Genomic DNA, 15000 nt, shown 5'->3' with positions numbered 1-15000 from the left:
TGTGTGTCTATTCCTGCATGGGTGCATGTGTGTTTGTGTGTCTCTTTGTGCATGGGTGCGTGTGTGTGTCTGTGTATATGTGTGTGTGTGTGTGTGTGTGTGGGTGGGTGTGTGTTCGACTCTCTGAAAACTCTGTGGAGATCATTACAGCGTTGGACCAGGGATCTGGTTCCACAGCCAAGGGGAATGATGGTACGCTGGAATAGTACTCAGCCGTTTACTAGAAGCAGCAGCCCTCCAGATTTCCACTTCCCTCCGTTCTCCAACACGTTTAATATCCTTACTCATCGCTTTCCGAGACTTTTGTGTTAGGATGTGGAAACGTTAGGAAGAGATGTGGGGGCTGGGAGAGAGAGGACTTTGTGATGTTTCTGCAGTTACTGTGTAATCAAAGTGAATTACAACAAATGACAAGTGTTTGTCCTGGTCCAAGCTCTGAATGTCTGTAAATGTTCTGCATTGCCAAGATTGTGACTTATACTGGGTTGAAAATAATCATCTTTTCCAAGAAGGACAGCTGAGAAGGAAAGGGATCCTTTGGCCTCTGTGCGCAACTCTCAATTCACTTTGGAATACCAGTCCTGGCTTCAGGGAATCCTTCTAACGTCCACACACACTCCCGGCCACAGTCTGTGACCACAGCTCTAACTCTATTGTCAATTTAATCTGATGCAATATAAAGTTAGCAAAGTTTGACAGAACCCAACTTTGTCTTTGAGATTGAATTAATGGTCTGAAGTGAGCAGACTATCTGCCTTTACTATTCTTCTCAATACAATTGGTTTGGTTCTAAATGCTGGGCGTTTTTAATGCACCCTAACCCTAACCCTCAGGCTTTATCGTGGTGGGCTTGACAGTTGAGTGACACCATATATTGAAGCCATTGAACTCTCGTCGGGTCGTTCAGCAACCTCACTCACTTCTTCTTCTTCACTAATGCCATGGACCTTATTGAGCCTTGTCCTGGATTCTCTCCATGCTGGGACTACTTTCTAAAACCAGCTGTACTGCTGTCCCCGCTACAGCCAACGAGTGAAACAGCATTCTTATAAGGAGATCCTAATCCCACTGTATATGCTGCTGGCCTGCGACTGGAGAGCACTCGCGGTGTCGCCTGAGCCGTGGCCTAGTGTGTTTACACGGACACCCTCCTCTGCATCATGGAGAGTGCCAGCGTGCCTTAGTGCATCTCGCAGACGCTGACAAGCAGGCCTGGTTACCAGGAGTTTGATGGCAGACATTAACAACTCTTAGAGGTTAAACACCGTGGAGCGAGCGTTGCGTTGCCCATCCATAGTCCCCGCAGGCATTTATTGTGAATGGATGCCACATTAAACTGGGCAACGCGGCCCGTCAACACAATGAGATGATTAAATAGCCGCTTGTTTCTCAAACGGCCGATCCTTAAAGATAGCCGCGTTCGAACAGCGTTATTGATGTCGGGCAAAGCCCGGAGCTGCCTTTTATTAAATAAGGAGCCAACACCTTGGATCGACTGTGAGCGAAGTGTCTTCCTTGGAACGCCATTGCACTGCCTGGACCGGGGCGAGCTGTTGAGTTGAGCTCATTCAAACACGTCCGTCTTCTTAATGGTACCACAGAGACCCGAGGACATCGCGGTGCTTGGTGGGCCATTAGGGTGCATGAGTGTTGCAGCCGTGATTCAACTCGATTCAGTGAGCACATTCTTAAATTCCCCCCCGCCTTCTTCTGCCTTGAGGTTCCCTGGATGGGTCGTTTCATATTTACATGTTTCGGTTCGGACACACAATGTTATCTTGTCTTGCTCAAGAAAGGCTGACCAGTGTACTAAGCCTTGTTTTTATATTTCTGCTTTTCGCCTCATTTATATTTTTGGTTAACAACTACTGTCTGTTTACACCCTACATTATCAGTGTGGTTAACACCTAATGTGTGTCTACGCCCTACATTATCAGTCTGGTTAACACCTCCTGTGTGTTTACGCCCTACATTATCAGTTTCGTTAACTCCTCTCTGTTTACGCCCTACATTATCAGTCTGGCTAACACCTCCTGTCTGTTTACACCCTACATTATCAGCCTTTTAACTCCTGTCTGTTTACGCCCTACATTATCAGTTTCGTTAACACCTTCTGTCTGTTTACGCCCTACATTATCAATGTCGTTAACTCCTCTCTGTTTACATCCTACATAATCAGTCTGGCTAACACCTCCTGTCTGTTTACACCCTGCATTATCAGTCTGGTTAACACCTCCTGTCTGTTTACGCCCTACATTATCAGTCTGGTTAACACCTCCTGTTTACGACCTACATTATCAGTCTGGTTAACACCTCTTGTGTGTTTATGCTTTACATTATCCACACTGTTTAAGCTGGCATTAAAGAACATACATAGAACATACATCACACAAATACATAAGAGGGACATATATTTCAATAATTCATTCATACCATCATCAACACATCTAAGTCCCAGCGTGTTGGTCACACTTTGCAGTAGGAATAAGTGAAACTCTTCATGAATAAGTTAGATCGCACAGCTTTAACGAGGACAGACAGCAGCATTATCTCCGTATGCAAGACATTATGTAATGTTAATTATCTCATCGCTGTCTGCAGCCCACCTGTTGAGACCCTTCTGAGCCTTGTTCTGTTATATCCTCCATTTTATCATCCATTTGCCTTTGTAAAGATAATGAGGCACAACATATAATGAGGCACAACCCATTAGGCTGCAACAGGCTGAAACCCTACAGTGTGATGTTTAACATCTGTGGTCCTGACACCGGCAGATTGCTTCCTGTAGGGGGTGCTCCTGAGCATATGCTGGCACTAGTTCTGTTAAAGAAATATATAATTGTGTAGTTTCAAAGGTGGTTTACAGTAGTTCAAATGCTCTCTCTCTCACATTTTCTCTCTCCAGGGATTCGGAGGTGAATACTAATGCATGTGTTTGCCTTTCGACTAGATTAAAGATGTTTCAATTAGATGAAAGACGGTCTCATTCAGTCTTTAATTGAAAACCTTTATTGATCCTCTGTTTCAGGGACAGAAAGGCCATCCGGGGGTGCCTGGGCTTCCGGCCGAACCGGTAAGTACTCTTTGTATTCACTTAACTTTAGCATGCTTGTCACGTATTGTCACGTACTGTAGTATTCACATTCTGTTGCCATCTCCGGCTAAATCAGGTGTTGCTGCTACTGGTTTATTACAATTTTCCTGCCTTTTTGGATCTCAAATCATTGACCTTCGTATATCCAATGCAAGTCTATTTATTAAAGCACCATTCAAATATGAGGCTTTTCTTGTTGCTTTACAAAGGAATAAATCACATGTAACAGCAAAAGGACACTCATTGAAAGAGTAACATTTTAATACAGATAGGGAGGAATGTTGAAAAGTATGTTACGGTAAGACAACATTTGCAGTGCAAAATTACATTTTGATTACCAGAAGCCGCAGCAAACAGGAAGGTTCTGAGCCCTGATTTAAGTGTTGAGGAAGACTTTGCATGTTCTGGAGGTCTGAACTAGATCTGTGGTGCCTACAAACTCAAAGCTGCTTCCCGATACAGGGTTGGAAACCTGGGAGCAGTGAGCTGGTCCCTGAGCACCTGAGATATTATAATGAGTACCTAAAGTAAGTCCCTCCAGAAAAATGCGGCGTTTTTTTGTGATTGTTGCGGCCAAAAATCCTTGATTATGCGGCACGTTTTCTTAAAAAATGCGATTAAATATGCGGCATATTTATTCAATTTTATGCGATGAAATTGCGGGAACTTGCAAAAATTGCGGGAACTTGCAAAAATTGCGGGAACTTGCGAAAAATGCAGCTTTTTGATGACGTTCACGTCGCGTAATTACGTCACTTCATAACATTCCCATTGCAACAGGGGGGAACGGCTGCTCTTGTGTGAAGCAAACGCAACATTTTTCAACTTTCTGCTAAGATATATGTGACTTTTTTGCGACGAAAATGCGGGGATTATGAAATCATGCAAGCCCCGCATATTTTGCGCGGAAATCTGCAATTTATGCGGTGAAAGTGTGGCATATTTGAAAAAATGCGGCCCCCGCATGAATATGCGGACTTTGGCTGATTATGCGTTGAATTATGCGATCGCATAATCGCGTTTTTCTGGAGGGAATGTAAAGTCCTCAAATTTGTAGAATGTACCGGGGACATCAGATCCTGCGTGCGTGGAGTTGACCTGATCTCCTTGTTTGTTAAAAGACTAACGAAGTTACACGACTAACGCTTTCGAACGACGCGGGGACGTGGCGCCCGCCATTCCACCTGCGTGTCGGCCACGTGCACATGTGGACGCACACAAAGGCCCTTGTCTCTGCCTTATCGTTCAGCCCAAACATGTCCTGCACCGACCCCAAGAGAGGAAGGTCAAGTTAGAGTCAGACACAGAAGAAGGTAAAGGAAGGGATGAAGAAGAGGAAGAGGAAGGAGAGATGAAGAAGAAGAGGAAGGAGAGATGACGAAGAAGAAGAAGAGATGAAGAAGAAGAAGAAGAGGAGGAAGGAGAGATTAAGAAGAAGAAGAGGAAGGAGAGATGAAGAAGAGGAAGGAGAGAGTTCGAAGAAGAAGAGATGAAGAAGAAGAAGAGATGAAAAAGAAGAAGAAGGAGAGATGAAGAAGAAGAGGAGGAAGGAGAGATGAAGAAGAGATGATGAAGAAGAAGAAGAGAGGGAGAAGAAGAGGAAGAGGTGAAGAAGAAGAAGAGAGGACGAAGAAGAGATGATGAAGAAGAAGAAGAGAGGACGAAGGAGAAGAAGAGGAAGAGATGAAGACGAAGAAGAGGGAGGAGAGATGAAGAAGAAGAAGAGAGGAAGGAGAGATGAAGAAGAAGAAGAGAGGACGAAGAAGAGATGATGAAGAAGAAGAAGAAGGGAGGCCGAAGACGAAATGATGAAGAAGAAGAGGGGAAGAAGGAGCATAAGAGATGAAGAAGAAGAAGGCAAGGCAACTTTATTTCTACAGCACTTTTCATACATGAGGCAGACTCAACGTGCGAAGAGGGGAAGACGAAGAGGAAAAAGAGACGAGGAAGGAGAAGGAGAAGACGAGCGGAGAAGAGGAGAAGGTGCCTGTCCAAAGGGGAGGACGTTCGCTGATGAAAACATTATAGCTCGGCACATTGTAGCTCAGTGGCAGTGTGTGTGTGTGTGTGTGTGTGTGTGTGTGTGTGTGTGTGTGTGTGTGTGTGTGTGTGTGTGTGTGTGTGTGTGTGTGTGTGTGTGTGTGTACATGCGTGTGTGTGTTGGGGGGGGGGGCGGGGTTTGGCATGGGTACAAGTAGGCCAAAGCGTCTGGACCGTCCCAAGAGGTCCGTCTCCAGGATTCTTTCCCAACGCCAGCCCCGTGTAAGACGGCCAGGAGGAATGTGCCGAAGGAGGAGAGAGGGAGGGAGGGAACATGTCTGCTCCTTCTGTCTCCGGCTGGCACTGTGTCCCTGACCGTGGAAGAAAAACAACGGACTTCTTCTGCTCTCACTGTGCAGTGCCGCGGCGTAACACCCGCTGCTGCCGCTGTTGCCATAGCGACCGGGATAGTACAGTCGACACGGCGCTAGCAACGGTTTGACGTTCTCTCTCCCGGCTGTCAGTCTGTGGTCTGTGTTGCTGACTGGGGGTGCTGATTTCAGTGGTTTCTCAAACATGTCTCCGTCGTTTGCATTCCTTTGATAATTATGTCTTAATAGATGCTGATTTTCATAAACTCTTTAAATGAAAGATTATGAACAGATGTGTTTACTTTTTATGCATGGGACTGAACAATCTGTCAGCGGTCTCGTTAAACTCTTCCCCCTGCGTGGAAGCCATGACTCATGGAGAACAGTACGAGTCAAATATTATAACATGAGGATCCTTAACAGTGAGCTGATCCTTAACAGTGAGCTGCCCTTGTGGCTAAAGCACAAGGGCTTCATTCAAAAGACCAAATCCACTACTATCCATATTCTGTCTTACTCTCTTTCATTCTTGTATGCGTCCTTTCATTCTTTCTTTCTTTTATGTTTCCTTCCCTCTTCCCTCTTCCTGTCATTATTTCTCTCTTGCTGTCATTCAGTTTTTTTCTTGCTTTCCTCATGAACACTTCATCCATCTCTCAATGCTTTCTGTTCTGTTTGTACACCAGAGGAAATGTTTAACACAGCTACTGTTTCCCTATTCTCTCTCTCCCATCTTCACACTCTCTCTTTCTCTCTCTCTCTCTGTCTCTCTCTCTCTCTCTCTCTCTCTCTCTCTCTCTCTCTCTCTCTCTCTCTCTCTCTCTCCTTCTCTCCTCAGGGCGAGCGGGGCGATCCTGGAAGCCCGGGGGCCAAAGGTTATCCTGGCAGGCAGGTGCAGTAAAGCTAGTGATGCTGTGCTAATTGTTTAGGACACACACAAACACATGCATCAAACACACACACGCAAAGACAAACACACACACACACGTGTGTGTGCACATTGTACCCACACAGAGGTACACCACACAAGCACAAGCGTCCACAAAGACAGCAACACACATGCGTGCGCACAGAGGCAAACACATACGCATGCATTCACCCGCAAACACATTAAAAGACAAGACAAAGTGTCTACCCTTGCAGAGACAGACTCAAGGCCTGCTAGCGGAAGTAGGTGTGATGGAGGCCCAGCGGGAATAACATCTTAAAGGTTATTGGAAGTGAAGGAAGACCAGCATACTAACAATCAGGCTGCCGTAGCTCAAAGGCATGGATGAAAGGAACAATAGCAAACCACCTGCTGGCCGTCTCGCAGCAGCTCCCGGTCTAGCCGGGGAGCATCAGGGCACAGGGTTTACCCCCTCTCTCTGGAGGGGGGGGGAGGTAATAACTGTGTGACTTACGCCAGCAGCCCCCGGGTACGTTTGAGCTCCCCTGGTCCTCTGCTAAGGCAAAGGGCACGGCGCTCAGTCCCGCCATTTGGAAAGTTACAAAATAAGAAACCCAGAACAAATAAACAACCGGCAGGGTTGTACCGAGTTCGGGTATCCGTGCATCTCCCTAAGTCCGTGTTGGTTTAGCTCGAAGGAAAGGAAAATGCCGGATGGAAAATTTAAGGAGATTTAAAGACAGCTTGGGACGCGGGCCACGGTTCTCCTGACCTGCTCACCCTTCCTGCTGCCGGAGGCCAATCCCGGCACGGCATGACCCGTCTCTCACCCTGGGGACGCGCTGCGTTGGCGTGCGGTGGAGGGGATGCAGCGGGCCCCCACCGCCTGCGTGTCTGGACTCATAGGCCCTACGGCGCGGGCAAGATCCTGACCTGTTGTTTTCGTCCTGACCATTAATGCGGCCGTGCTCCCTTTGTGTTCACGCGGCTTGTACGATAAACACACCGAGGGTTTGGACTGATGAGAGTACGCCAGCGAGACCTTTCAGCTTTTGACCTTACTCCAACAGATTTACATTTACATTTTATCCAAAGCGACTTACAACCATTCATACTCACACACAGACGGCGGTGCCAGCCACGCAAGGCGACAGCCAGCTCGTCAGGAGCAGTCAGGGCGAGGTGAAATCGCCACTCAGCTGGCAGGAGCCGGGGGTCAAACTATCAACCTTCCGGTTACCTGCCAACCTGCTCTACCTCCTGAGCTACTGTTGCACCAGATCCTCGTCTTCCTAGCATTCAAACGGTGACGTGGTGCCCTTCTGTGTCCCGCAGGGTTTACCCGGACCGATAGGAAAGATGGGGCCTAAAGGAACCAGGGTAAGTAGCGGTTAAGTCTAACACATGTTTATCTGACAGAGTGCTGGTCGTATAGGCGCTGTGTTTGATCCAGGAGGATATAGAATGAGCTAAGGATGTGTTTGGACTGATTTGGTATGCTGGACTGTTTTGCACGCAATTAAGAATATCTATGACCCAAGTTATCGTCTGCATAATATTCACACTAGCCTCCATGGGCTTTTCTCTAAAAGCAACACAGGAGAGACATGTGCTACTGTACTTATAGCCTGCAGATGAACTGACACATTTGTCAATGGGCTCAGAGACATATGGTAAACGAATGACCGCACCAGAGCAGGCATATAAAACAGGGGCAATGTCGTAAACGCCACCGCTCCGGCCAGTTAACTCTCTAATGACAACGACAGATGACTGGTTGAGGTTTCCTGAAGCCCTTTGTGTTGAACTAGCCTTGAGGTCAAGGCTTTGGGAAAATCGTCCACTTGCCGCTGTAACCGCTAACTCGGCTGTCAAATGGCATCGCATTCTGCTGCTGCTCAAAGAGATGAAACGCCACGCAATGGACAGATTCTCTTTGAATTGTGTTACGGCTGGGTGAGCAGAAGGGGAAATAGGACTCAAAAGCAAAGCTCAAAGATGGATAATTTACTAGCGGATAGGTCGGTACACGGAAAATCAGTTTTAGATCAGGCAAACAATCCGGCAGGGAGAAGGCAATATGTAGTCGGGAGTAAGTGGGCAGGAATCAGAAAACTGGGAACCGAAAATATCACTCGGAAAATGCTGGGACACTTGATACAAAGAACAAAGACGAACTGGCTCAGTGGAAGGGAAATATGCCGACTAAATCAAACAGGAGGGGATTGTTAATGAGGGACAGGTGAAAACAATTCAGGTGATCGAGGCCAATGAGAGAGAAATATGGACAGGGAGGGAAGTAATCAAAGAAGGGGGAAAGATGTGACAAATTGTTCCGCCTTGTAATGCCATCCTCCATAATCCAGGCTGTCCCGTTAGCCTCCCCCTTTCTCCCTCCTCAACCTCCCACGGAGCAGGACCGCCGAAGACGCTCCGAGGTCTCCAGACATCCCTGACGTGGGGGTATGTGCCCTTGGACTACATCGTGGAAGCCAGCACCATGCAGTCCATGGGCATATACACTTACCTCAAGGCTTGGGTCGCCATTACCATCTCTCTGGCGTTAACATCTCTGTCATTGGTGCATCATTACCATCTGTCTCTCAATAGCATCTGTCTGTGATTATCATCTATCTGTCTCTCATTATTATCCGTCTCTCATTACCACCTATATATCATTACCATCTGTCCGTCATCATCTCTCTGTCATTACCATCTGTCTGTCTTTACCGTCAGTCTTTCATTACTATCTGTCGGACATCATCTCTCTGTCATTCTCATCTGTCCATCATTACCATCTGTCCATCATTATCATCTTTCTGTCATTACCATCTGTCTGTCATTACCATCCGTCTGTCATTACCATCTGTCTGTCATTACCATCTGTCCGTCATTACCATCTGTCTGTCATTACCATCTGTCAGACATCATCTGTCTGTCATTATCATATTTCATCTAAAAATCATAACCATCTGTCTGTTATTACCATCTGTCCGTCATTACCATCTGTCTGTCATTACCATCTGTCCGTCATTACCATCTGTCTGTCATTACCATCTGTCCGTCATTACCATCTGTCTGTCATTACCATCTGTCAGACATCATCTGTCTGTCATTATCATATGTTTGTCATTACCATCTGTCTGTCATTACGTCTGTCTATCATTACCATCTGTCTTTCATTACCATCTGTCTGTCATTACCATCTGTCTGTCACTACCATCTGTCTGTCCTTACCATCTGTCTGTCTTTACCATCTGTCTGTCACTACCATCTGTCTGTCATTACCATCTGTCTGTCATTACCATCTATTCCATGTCATTACCATCTGTTACCATAACCTGGTACATTGATGAAAAAACGATAAAATTAACACTTTGTGTGAGTGTGTATAAAGACAGACAGACAAACAGACAGACCACAGTGCTGCAACTCTCCCCCCCCACCCCTCTGACCTCTGCCCCCTGTGCTGCGCCCCTCCTCCAGGGTCATATAGGGCTCCCCGGGCTCTTCGGGCTTCCTGGACCCGACGGGGAGAGGGTGAGTATCAGTTCCCCGGTGGCCCCTGCAGGCAGCATGGACAACACCCCCATGAACGGGGAATAGAAGCCCTGCCACTCATGTGGCGTGGGGGCCGCTTTCACCACCACAATATGGGAGCGGGGGTTCCTCTGGCAGTGTTTACCTAGGATCTACCCGCACACACACACAAACACACACACACACACACACACACACACACACACACACACACACACACACACACACACATTGATGAATACGCACACGAATACGTGCCATTCCCCGCCCCCAGGGTGCACTCACTCCTACCGGGATGAATACGGATAACACATTGGAAGGAAAGCAATGGCTGACATTAATTAACCCCGTCAAACCCCACAGCCAACATTTCTAGCTCCAGATGTGTCTCCGACTGACACACACACGTACTGCTTGAAATGCATCGAGTAAAGCAACGAAATAGAGAGCACGTTTTGTACACAAGTTGCAGATGACACCGTTGTAATACTTCCTTCTCCTTCTCGTTTCCTTCAGGGAAGTCCTGGCGGTCCTGGGAAGAAGGGCAAGATGGGTAGGCCGGTAAAGTTTTCTCTCAACATACTTTTTAGAATCCCTTTGTCGTCAGTTTGGCTAGTTTTCCCGGGATGCATTATGCTGCAGAGCTCCCGGGGAACCGGTCGGGCTGTCAAGGTCCAGTCGCGTTGATTTAATTATATTCAGCTTTATTTGTATAGCCCTTAATCACAGGTGCAGTCTCAAAGGGCTTAGCAGGCCGTGTGTTGTTAGGGTCTGTTCTGTTTTACATTTACATTTAGATTCATATTGAGGGCATTTAGCCAATGCTTTTATCCAAAAGCGATTTACAATAAGTACATTTGTCTGAAGAAACAGGGAACAACAATATGTCGCTGTCGGAACAGTAAGGGTCTGTACCGTCCAGCTGAATACATTCAGGATTAACGCTGGTAACACCCAGAGCCCTCAAAAAGGTAGTGTTAATTAACCAGCACGGTTGAGAAAACCCTGAGACATTAAGACTAATAATAAGAGTTGATAATTACTGCTGTCTCACTCAAGATGGGCCCTCCATAACTTTGTTGAAGTGTTAATCCACCTTCCTAGAGTAGGGATTTGGCAGAGGGATGATAGGAACATGCACGGTAGGCCTGGTGGAAGCCATGGTCCTTGATGTTGTTTTATAAAGTGATAATAATGCCCAGTGCTTGTGGATTTGGCGGTGCTGAGCTCCTAACCCGCAGACCAAGGAAATCTGTGTTCATGGGCGCCTGGAAGTCAAACGTTGGCATCTCCAACATTACATGGAAAATAACGAGCGTGTTCTTAGCTTCTTCTGTATCATTATCTTGTTTTGCACTTTTATTTTGATCTGGATTTTGGTGCATCGTTCATAGGAAGAAAAACACTGTCCTTTATTTTGAAACAGTGTTGTTGTCTGCTCATCGATGCAAGACGAGCATAGCTATTTATAAGTCGGTTTCCTTTCCTGAGTACTGTACAATGCTGACACAGTTCCAATATCTGTAGCTGCGAGGCGACCAGCCTGCATATCAGCGCCAGACCTCCCCCAAACTGTTTTGTATAGAACGTTTGCATTGTGTTAACAAACGAGTCCGTTACAGCCTGCTTGATTGTGTTAGGGTACTTACACAGAGAAAGGTTCTTCCCCAAGCAAACTTTCTTTTCAATGTATCACACTACTCCTCTCCAAAAATTAGTTCTGTGATTATATATTAACGTTTTTACATTTAGGGCAGTTGGCAGACGCTTTTATCCAAAGCGACTTACAATAAATACATTTGTCAGAAGAAAGAGAAACAATATATCGCTGTCGGTACTGTAAGGATGTTCAAGTGTTCAAGCACTAACAATTGTAGGGTTATAGATATAAATGCGTCTCCTCCATGCTTGAAAACCCAGTCTGTAAAGAGCATGTTCAACAGTTGGCTGCGGAGTGGAGAGCATTCTTCCCAGTTCCCCCGGGGACTCAGAGGGACGATAAGAAATGATTTGCTGCGTTCTGAATCCCCTCAGAAGAGCGCTCAGTCTCTATCTCATGCAGAGCGTATCACCAATGACGTCTCCTTCTCCTTCCGTACGGATCATAGGTCACATCCTGGAGAACACGTGTATAGTTATGATAATAATGTTTGTCTAATTATCTTGTTGTTGCAGAGAAAAGAGACGAAACATGCATATTTGAGCACGCACACACGTGTTTCAGATCAAAACCGAATCGGTAAAATAAATCTTTGAAAATAACTTTTCCACATTTCCCTTCGATGCGATCATGTTGCAGCAATTAGTTTTGACGACTTGACCCACATGGCCCGGTTTGTCAACCCCGGAGCGAGGCAGGCCCGCGTCTCTGATGCCAGGCCTGAAGATCGCTTTCCCTTTTCCCTCCGTGGAAACGAGAATAGAGCGACGGGATAAAAATATCGTTCAATATCGTGGACTCGCATAAACACAGAGAGATATGTGTAATATAATAGTGTGTCAAACAATGGAGCACATTATGTAATACACTTTTCCACTGTCCAAAGTGGGGGGATGTGGACGTTGGCGTGGAGACAAGCATGCGGCGTCTAGCGTATGGACGCACCACGTCATTCCTCTGAAATCATGAACACAGCTCAACCAGGAGGGAAAACAATAATAACCCACTGCGTCAGCACTTCTGCAGCCAGTTTCTCTTCTCATCTGGCCGTTCAGACAGTTAGACAGTGAGACATTAGGCAGTTCTGGGGAAAGCTCCCTGCCAGGCACGTGCACTAGCCTAGCACGTGCACGCTGCCAAGCATGTGCACACATTGCCAGAACGTCCCGATGCCAAGCACGTGCACACATTGCCAGCTCGTGCACACTGCTAAGCACGCGCACACATTGCCAGCCACGCACACTGCTAAGCACGTGCACGCATTGCCTGCACCTGCACTCTGCCAAGCACGTGCACACATTGCCGGCATGTGCGTACTGCACACACAAACCGTCAGTCGGAAAGACACAGTCATTGAGCTTCTCGCCGTTATCCCGCAGATTGAACGACTCGTGCTGCAGAATATTAAGTTCCTCTCCCAGAAGTGTGTCCTACAGCGAGGATAACCAGTCATGCTTTCAGATGCTACTGACAGCGAGACCAAATGTTTGAGAGAAGCGTGCTTTGAGAGGGGATTCAGGCTCTATTCGGCTATTATTGATTCGTATTTATTAACATATTTGTGAGTAGTGCTTCAGCCAATCGAATCATGTAGTCTGGTGGAATACAAAATAAATACAACTAATAATATCTGAACTTTTGTGTTTAAACCAAAAATGGGATTTATTTTGGCCTGCAAGTTCTCTCTCCAGCTTTCTCAAAAAGACTGAAACAACTTTGGAGCGAGCGATGGACACCTTGAACTAAAGCGTTAGACCTGGCCCATCCCCGGGTGAACGATTGGGTCTGGCCGGCTGAGCGGCCAGCCGTATCACTCTGAGCCAAGCTCAGGATCGATGCGGGAGTCCTGAGTAAATCCAACCTGCCTGTCCCATAGAGAAAAGTCCTATTGACAAGTGTTCCTTCCACGGTTCAGTTGAACGTGTTTTATTGCTCGTAACTATCGAGTGATCATCACATTAACATCTCCCCTCCCGTGTGTTTTATAGGCTGATGCTAATGCCCTGCCAAAGTTCACCCGCGATAATGTCAACACCGCTGTGTGTGTGTGTGTGTGTGTGTGTGTGTGTGTGTGTGTGTGTGTGTGTGCGTGCGTGTGTGCGTGCGTGTGTGCGTGCGTGTGTGTGTGTGTGTGTCCAGGGTTTTTCCGGAGACCCGGGAGAGAGGGGGCCGCCCGGTCCGGATGGGAACCCGGTGAGTGAGACATGATGGAACACCTCTTCACTGCTCTACAGCTCCTACAGCTAGAACCATTCACACCATCCACCTCCATCACCTCTGCTCATAGCTAGAATCCACCTCCATCACCTCCGCTCATAGCTAGAATCCACCTCCATCACCTCCACTCATAGATAGAATCCACCTCCATCACCTCCGCTCATAGCTAGAATCCACCTCCATCACCTCCGCTCATAGATAGAATCCACCTCCATCACCAGAAAAATTGATAGAATCCACCTCCATCACCTCTACACATAGATAGAATCCACCTCCATCACCTCAACTCATAGATAGAATCCACTAATTGTAAATGTCAATGTCCCAGTTTTGACATCATGGCTTCCGTAAACCCATTGAATAACAGTTCACCCACCCTATCTCTGTAAGATCATGTCTGACCACTTGCATTGGTGGTCGTGCACACAAATATAGGATTTACACATGGCCTATGAACCTACTGAGTATATCCTTTTAATAGTTGATTTATGTTCCTATAGATGTTGCATCTTACTCTTCCAAGCTCCCTGTTCTATGGGACCTTATGTTGTTCTTCCTGCTGAGCGAGTGGAGACGGAACACGCCAGCGCTGTTGGCAGTAACGCCATCGCTATCCATTACAGAAGTTATCGTGGCACTACCTCCCTCCTCCCTCTGTGTCTTACACTTCATGGAAAATAACGACCGTGTTCTTAGCTTCTTCTGTATCATTATCTTGTTTCGCGCTTTTATTTTGATCTGGATTTTAGTGCATCGTTCATTGGCAGGAAAACCCTGTCCTTTACTTTTAGACAGTGTTGCTGTCTACTCATTGATGCAAGACGAGCATAGCTATTGATGCTCTGTCGCCAGTAACGCCATCGCTAAACATGATAGAAGTTACCGTGATGCTGACATTCCCTCCTTCCTCTGTGTCAGGGGGAACTGGGAGCCCCTGGCCCCTGTGGGGTCCCTGGTCTCATCGTGAGTACATAACATCTGTGTGTTCCTCCATCACAGCTTCTCTCCAGCCCTCCACCTCATTTTCCCCTCTGGGTTCAGTTTCTCCTCATGCGTGAATGACTAACAGATTGGAGATTTCTGTCATGTCAACTTTCTTTGTTTGCTCATATTGTGTAAAGTAAATTTTCTATCTTAGTCTAATTTATTTGATCGGAAAATGGTGTTGCTGTCTGCTGCAACACCCTCATTTCCTTAGTGGGATGAATGAATGACACCTTCACTTATCTTATCATTATGAAATCCAGTT

At 46.6% G+C, this 15000-nt stretch overlaps 1 protein-coding gene across 1 annotated transcript in view; it reads left to right on the top strand.

Annotated features, from left to right (window-relative positions):
• LOC307085483 (uncharacterized protein) overlaps positions 1-15000 on the top strand; it is a 65848-nt gene that overhangs the window by 21403 nt on the left and 29445 nt on the right. Inside the window, exons 8-14 of the mRNA XM_079750296.1 lie at positions 3029-3073; positions 6284-6337; positions 7670-7714; positions 9821-9874; positions 10391-10435; positions 13674-13727; positions 14670-14714. Coding sequence (XP_079606422.1) covers positions 3029-3073; positions 6284-6337; positions 7670-7714; positions 9821-9874; positions 10391-10435; positions 13674-13727; positions 14670-14714 — 342 coding nt within the window. The remainder of the gene's footprint in view (positions 1-3028; positions 3074-6283; positions 6338-7669; positions 7715-9820; positions 9875-10390; positions 10436-13673; positions 13728-14669; positions 14715-15000) is intronic.

This window comes from Pollachius pollachius (assembly GCF_949987615.1).
Source record: "Pollachius pollachius genome assembly, chromosome: 1".
NCBI classification, from domain to species: Eukaryota; Metazoa; Chordata; class Actinopteri; order Gadiformes; family Gadidae; genus Pollachius; species Pollachius pollachius.
This window is presented reverse-complemented; position numbering and strand designations above follow the sequence as displayed.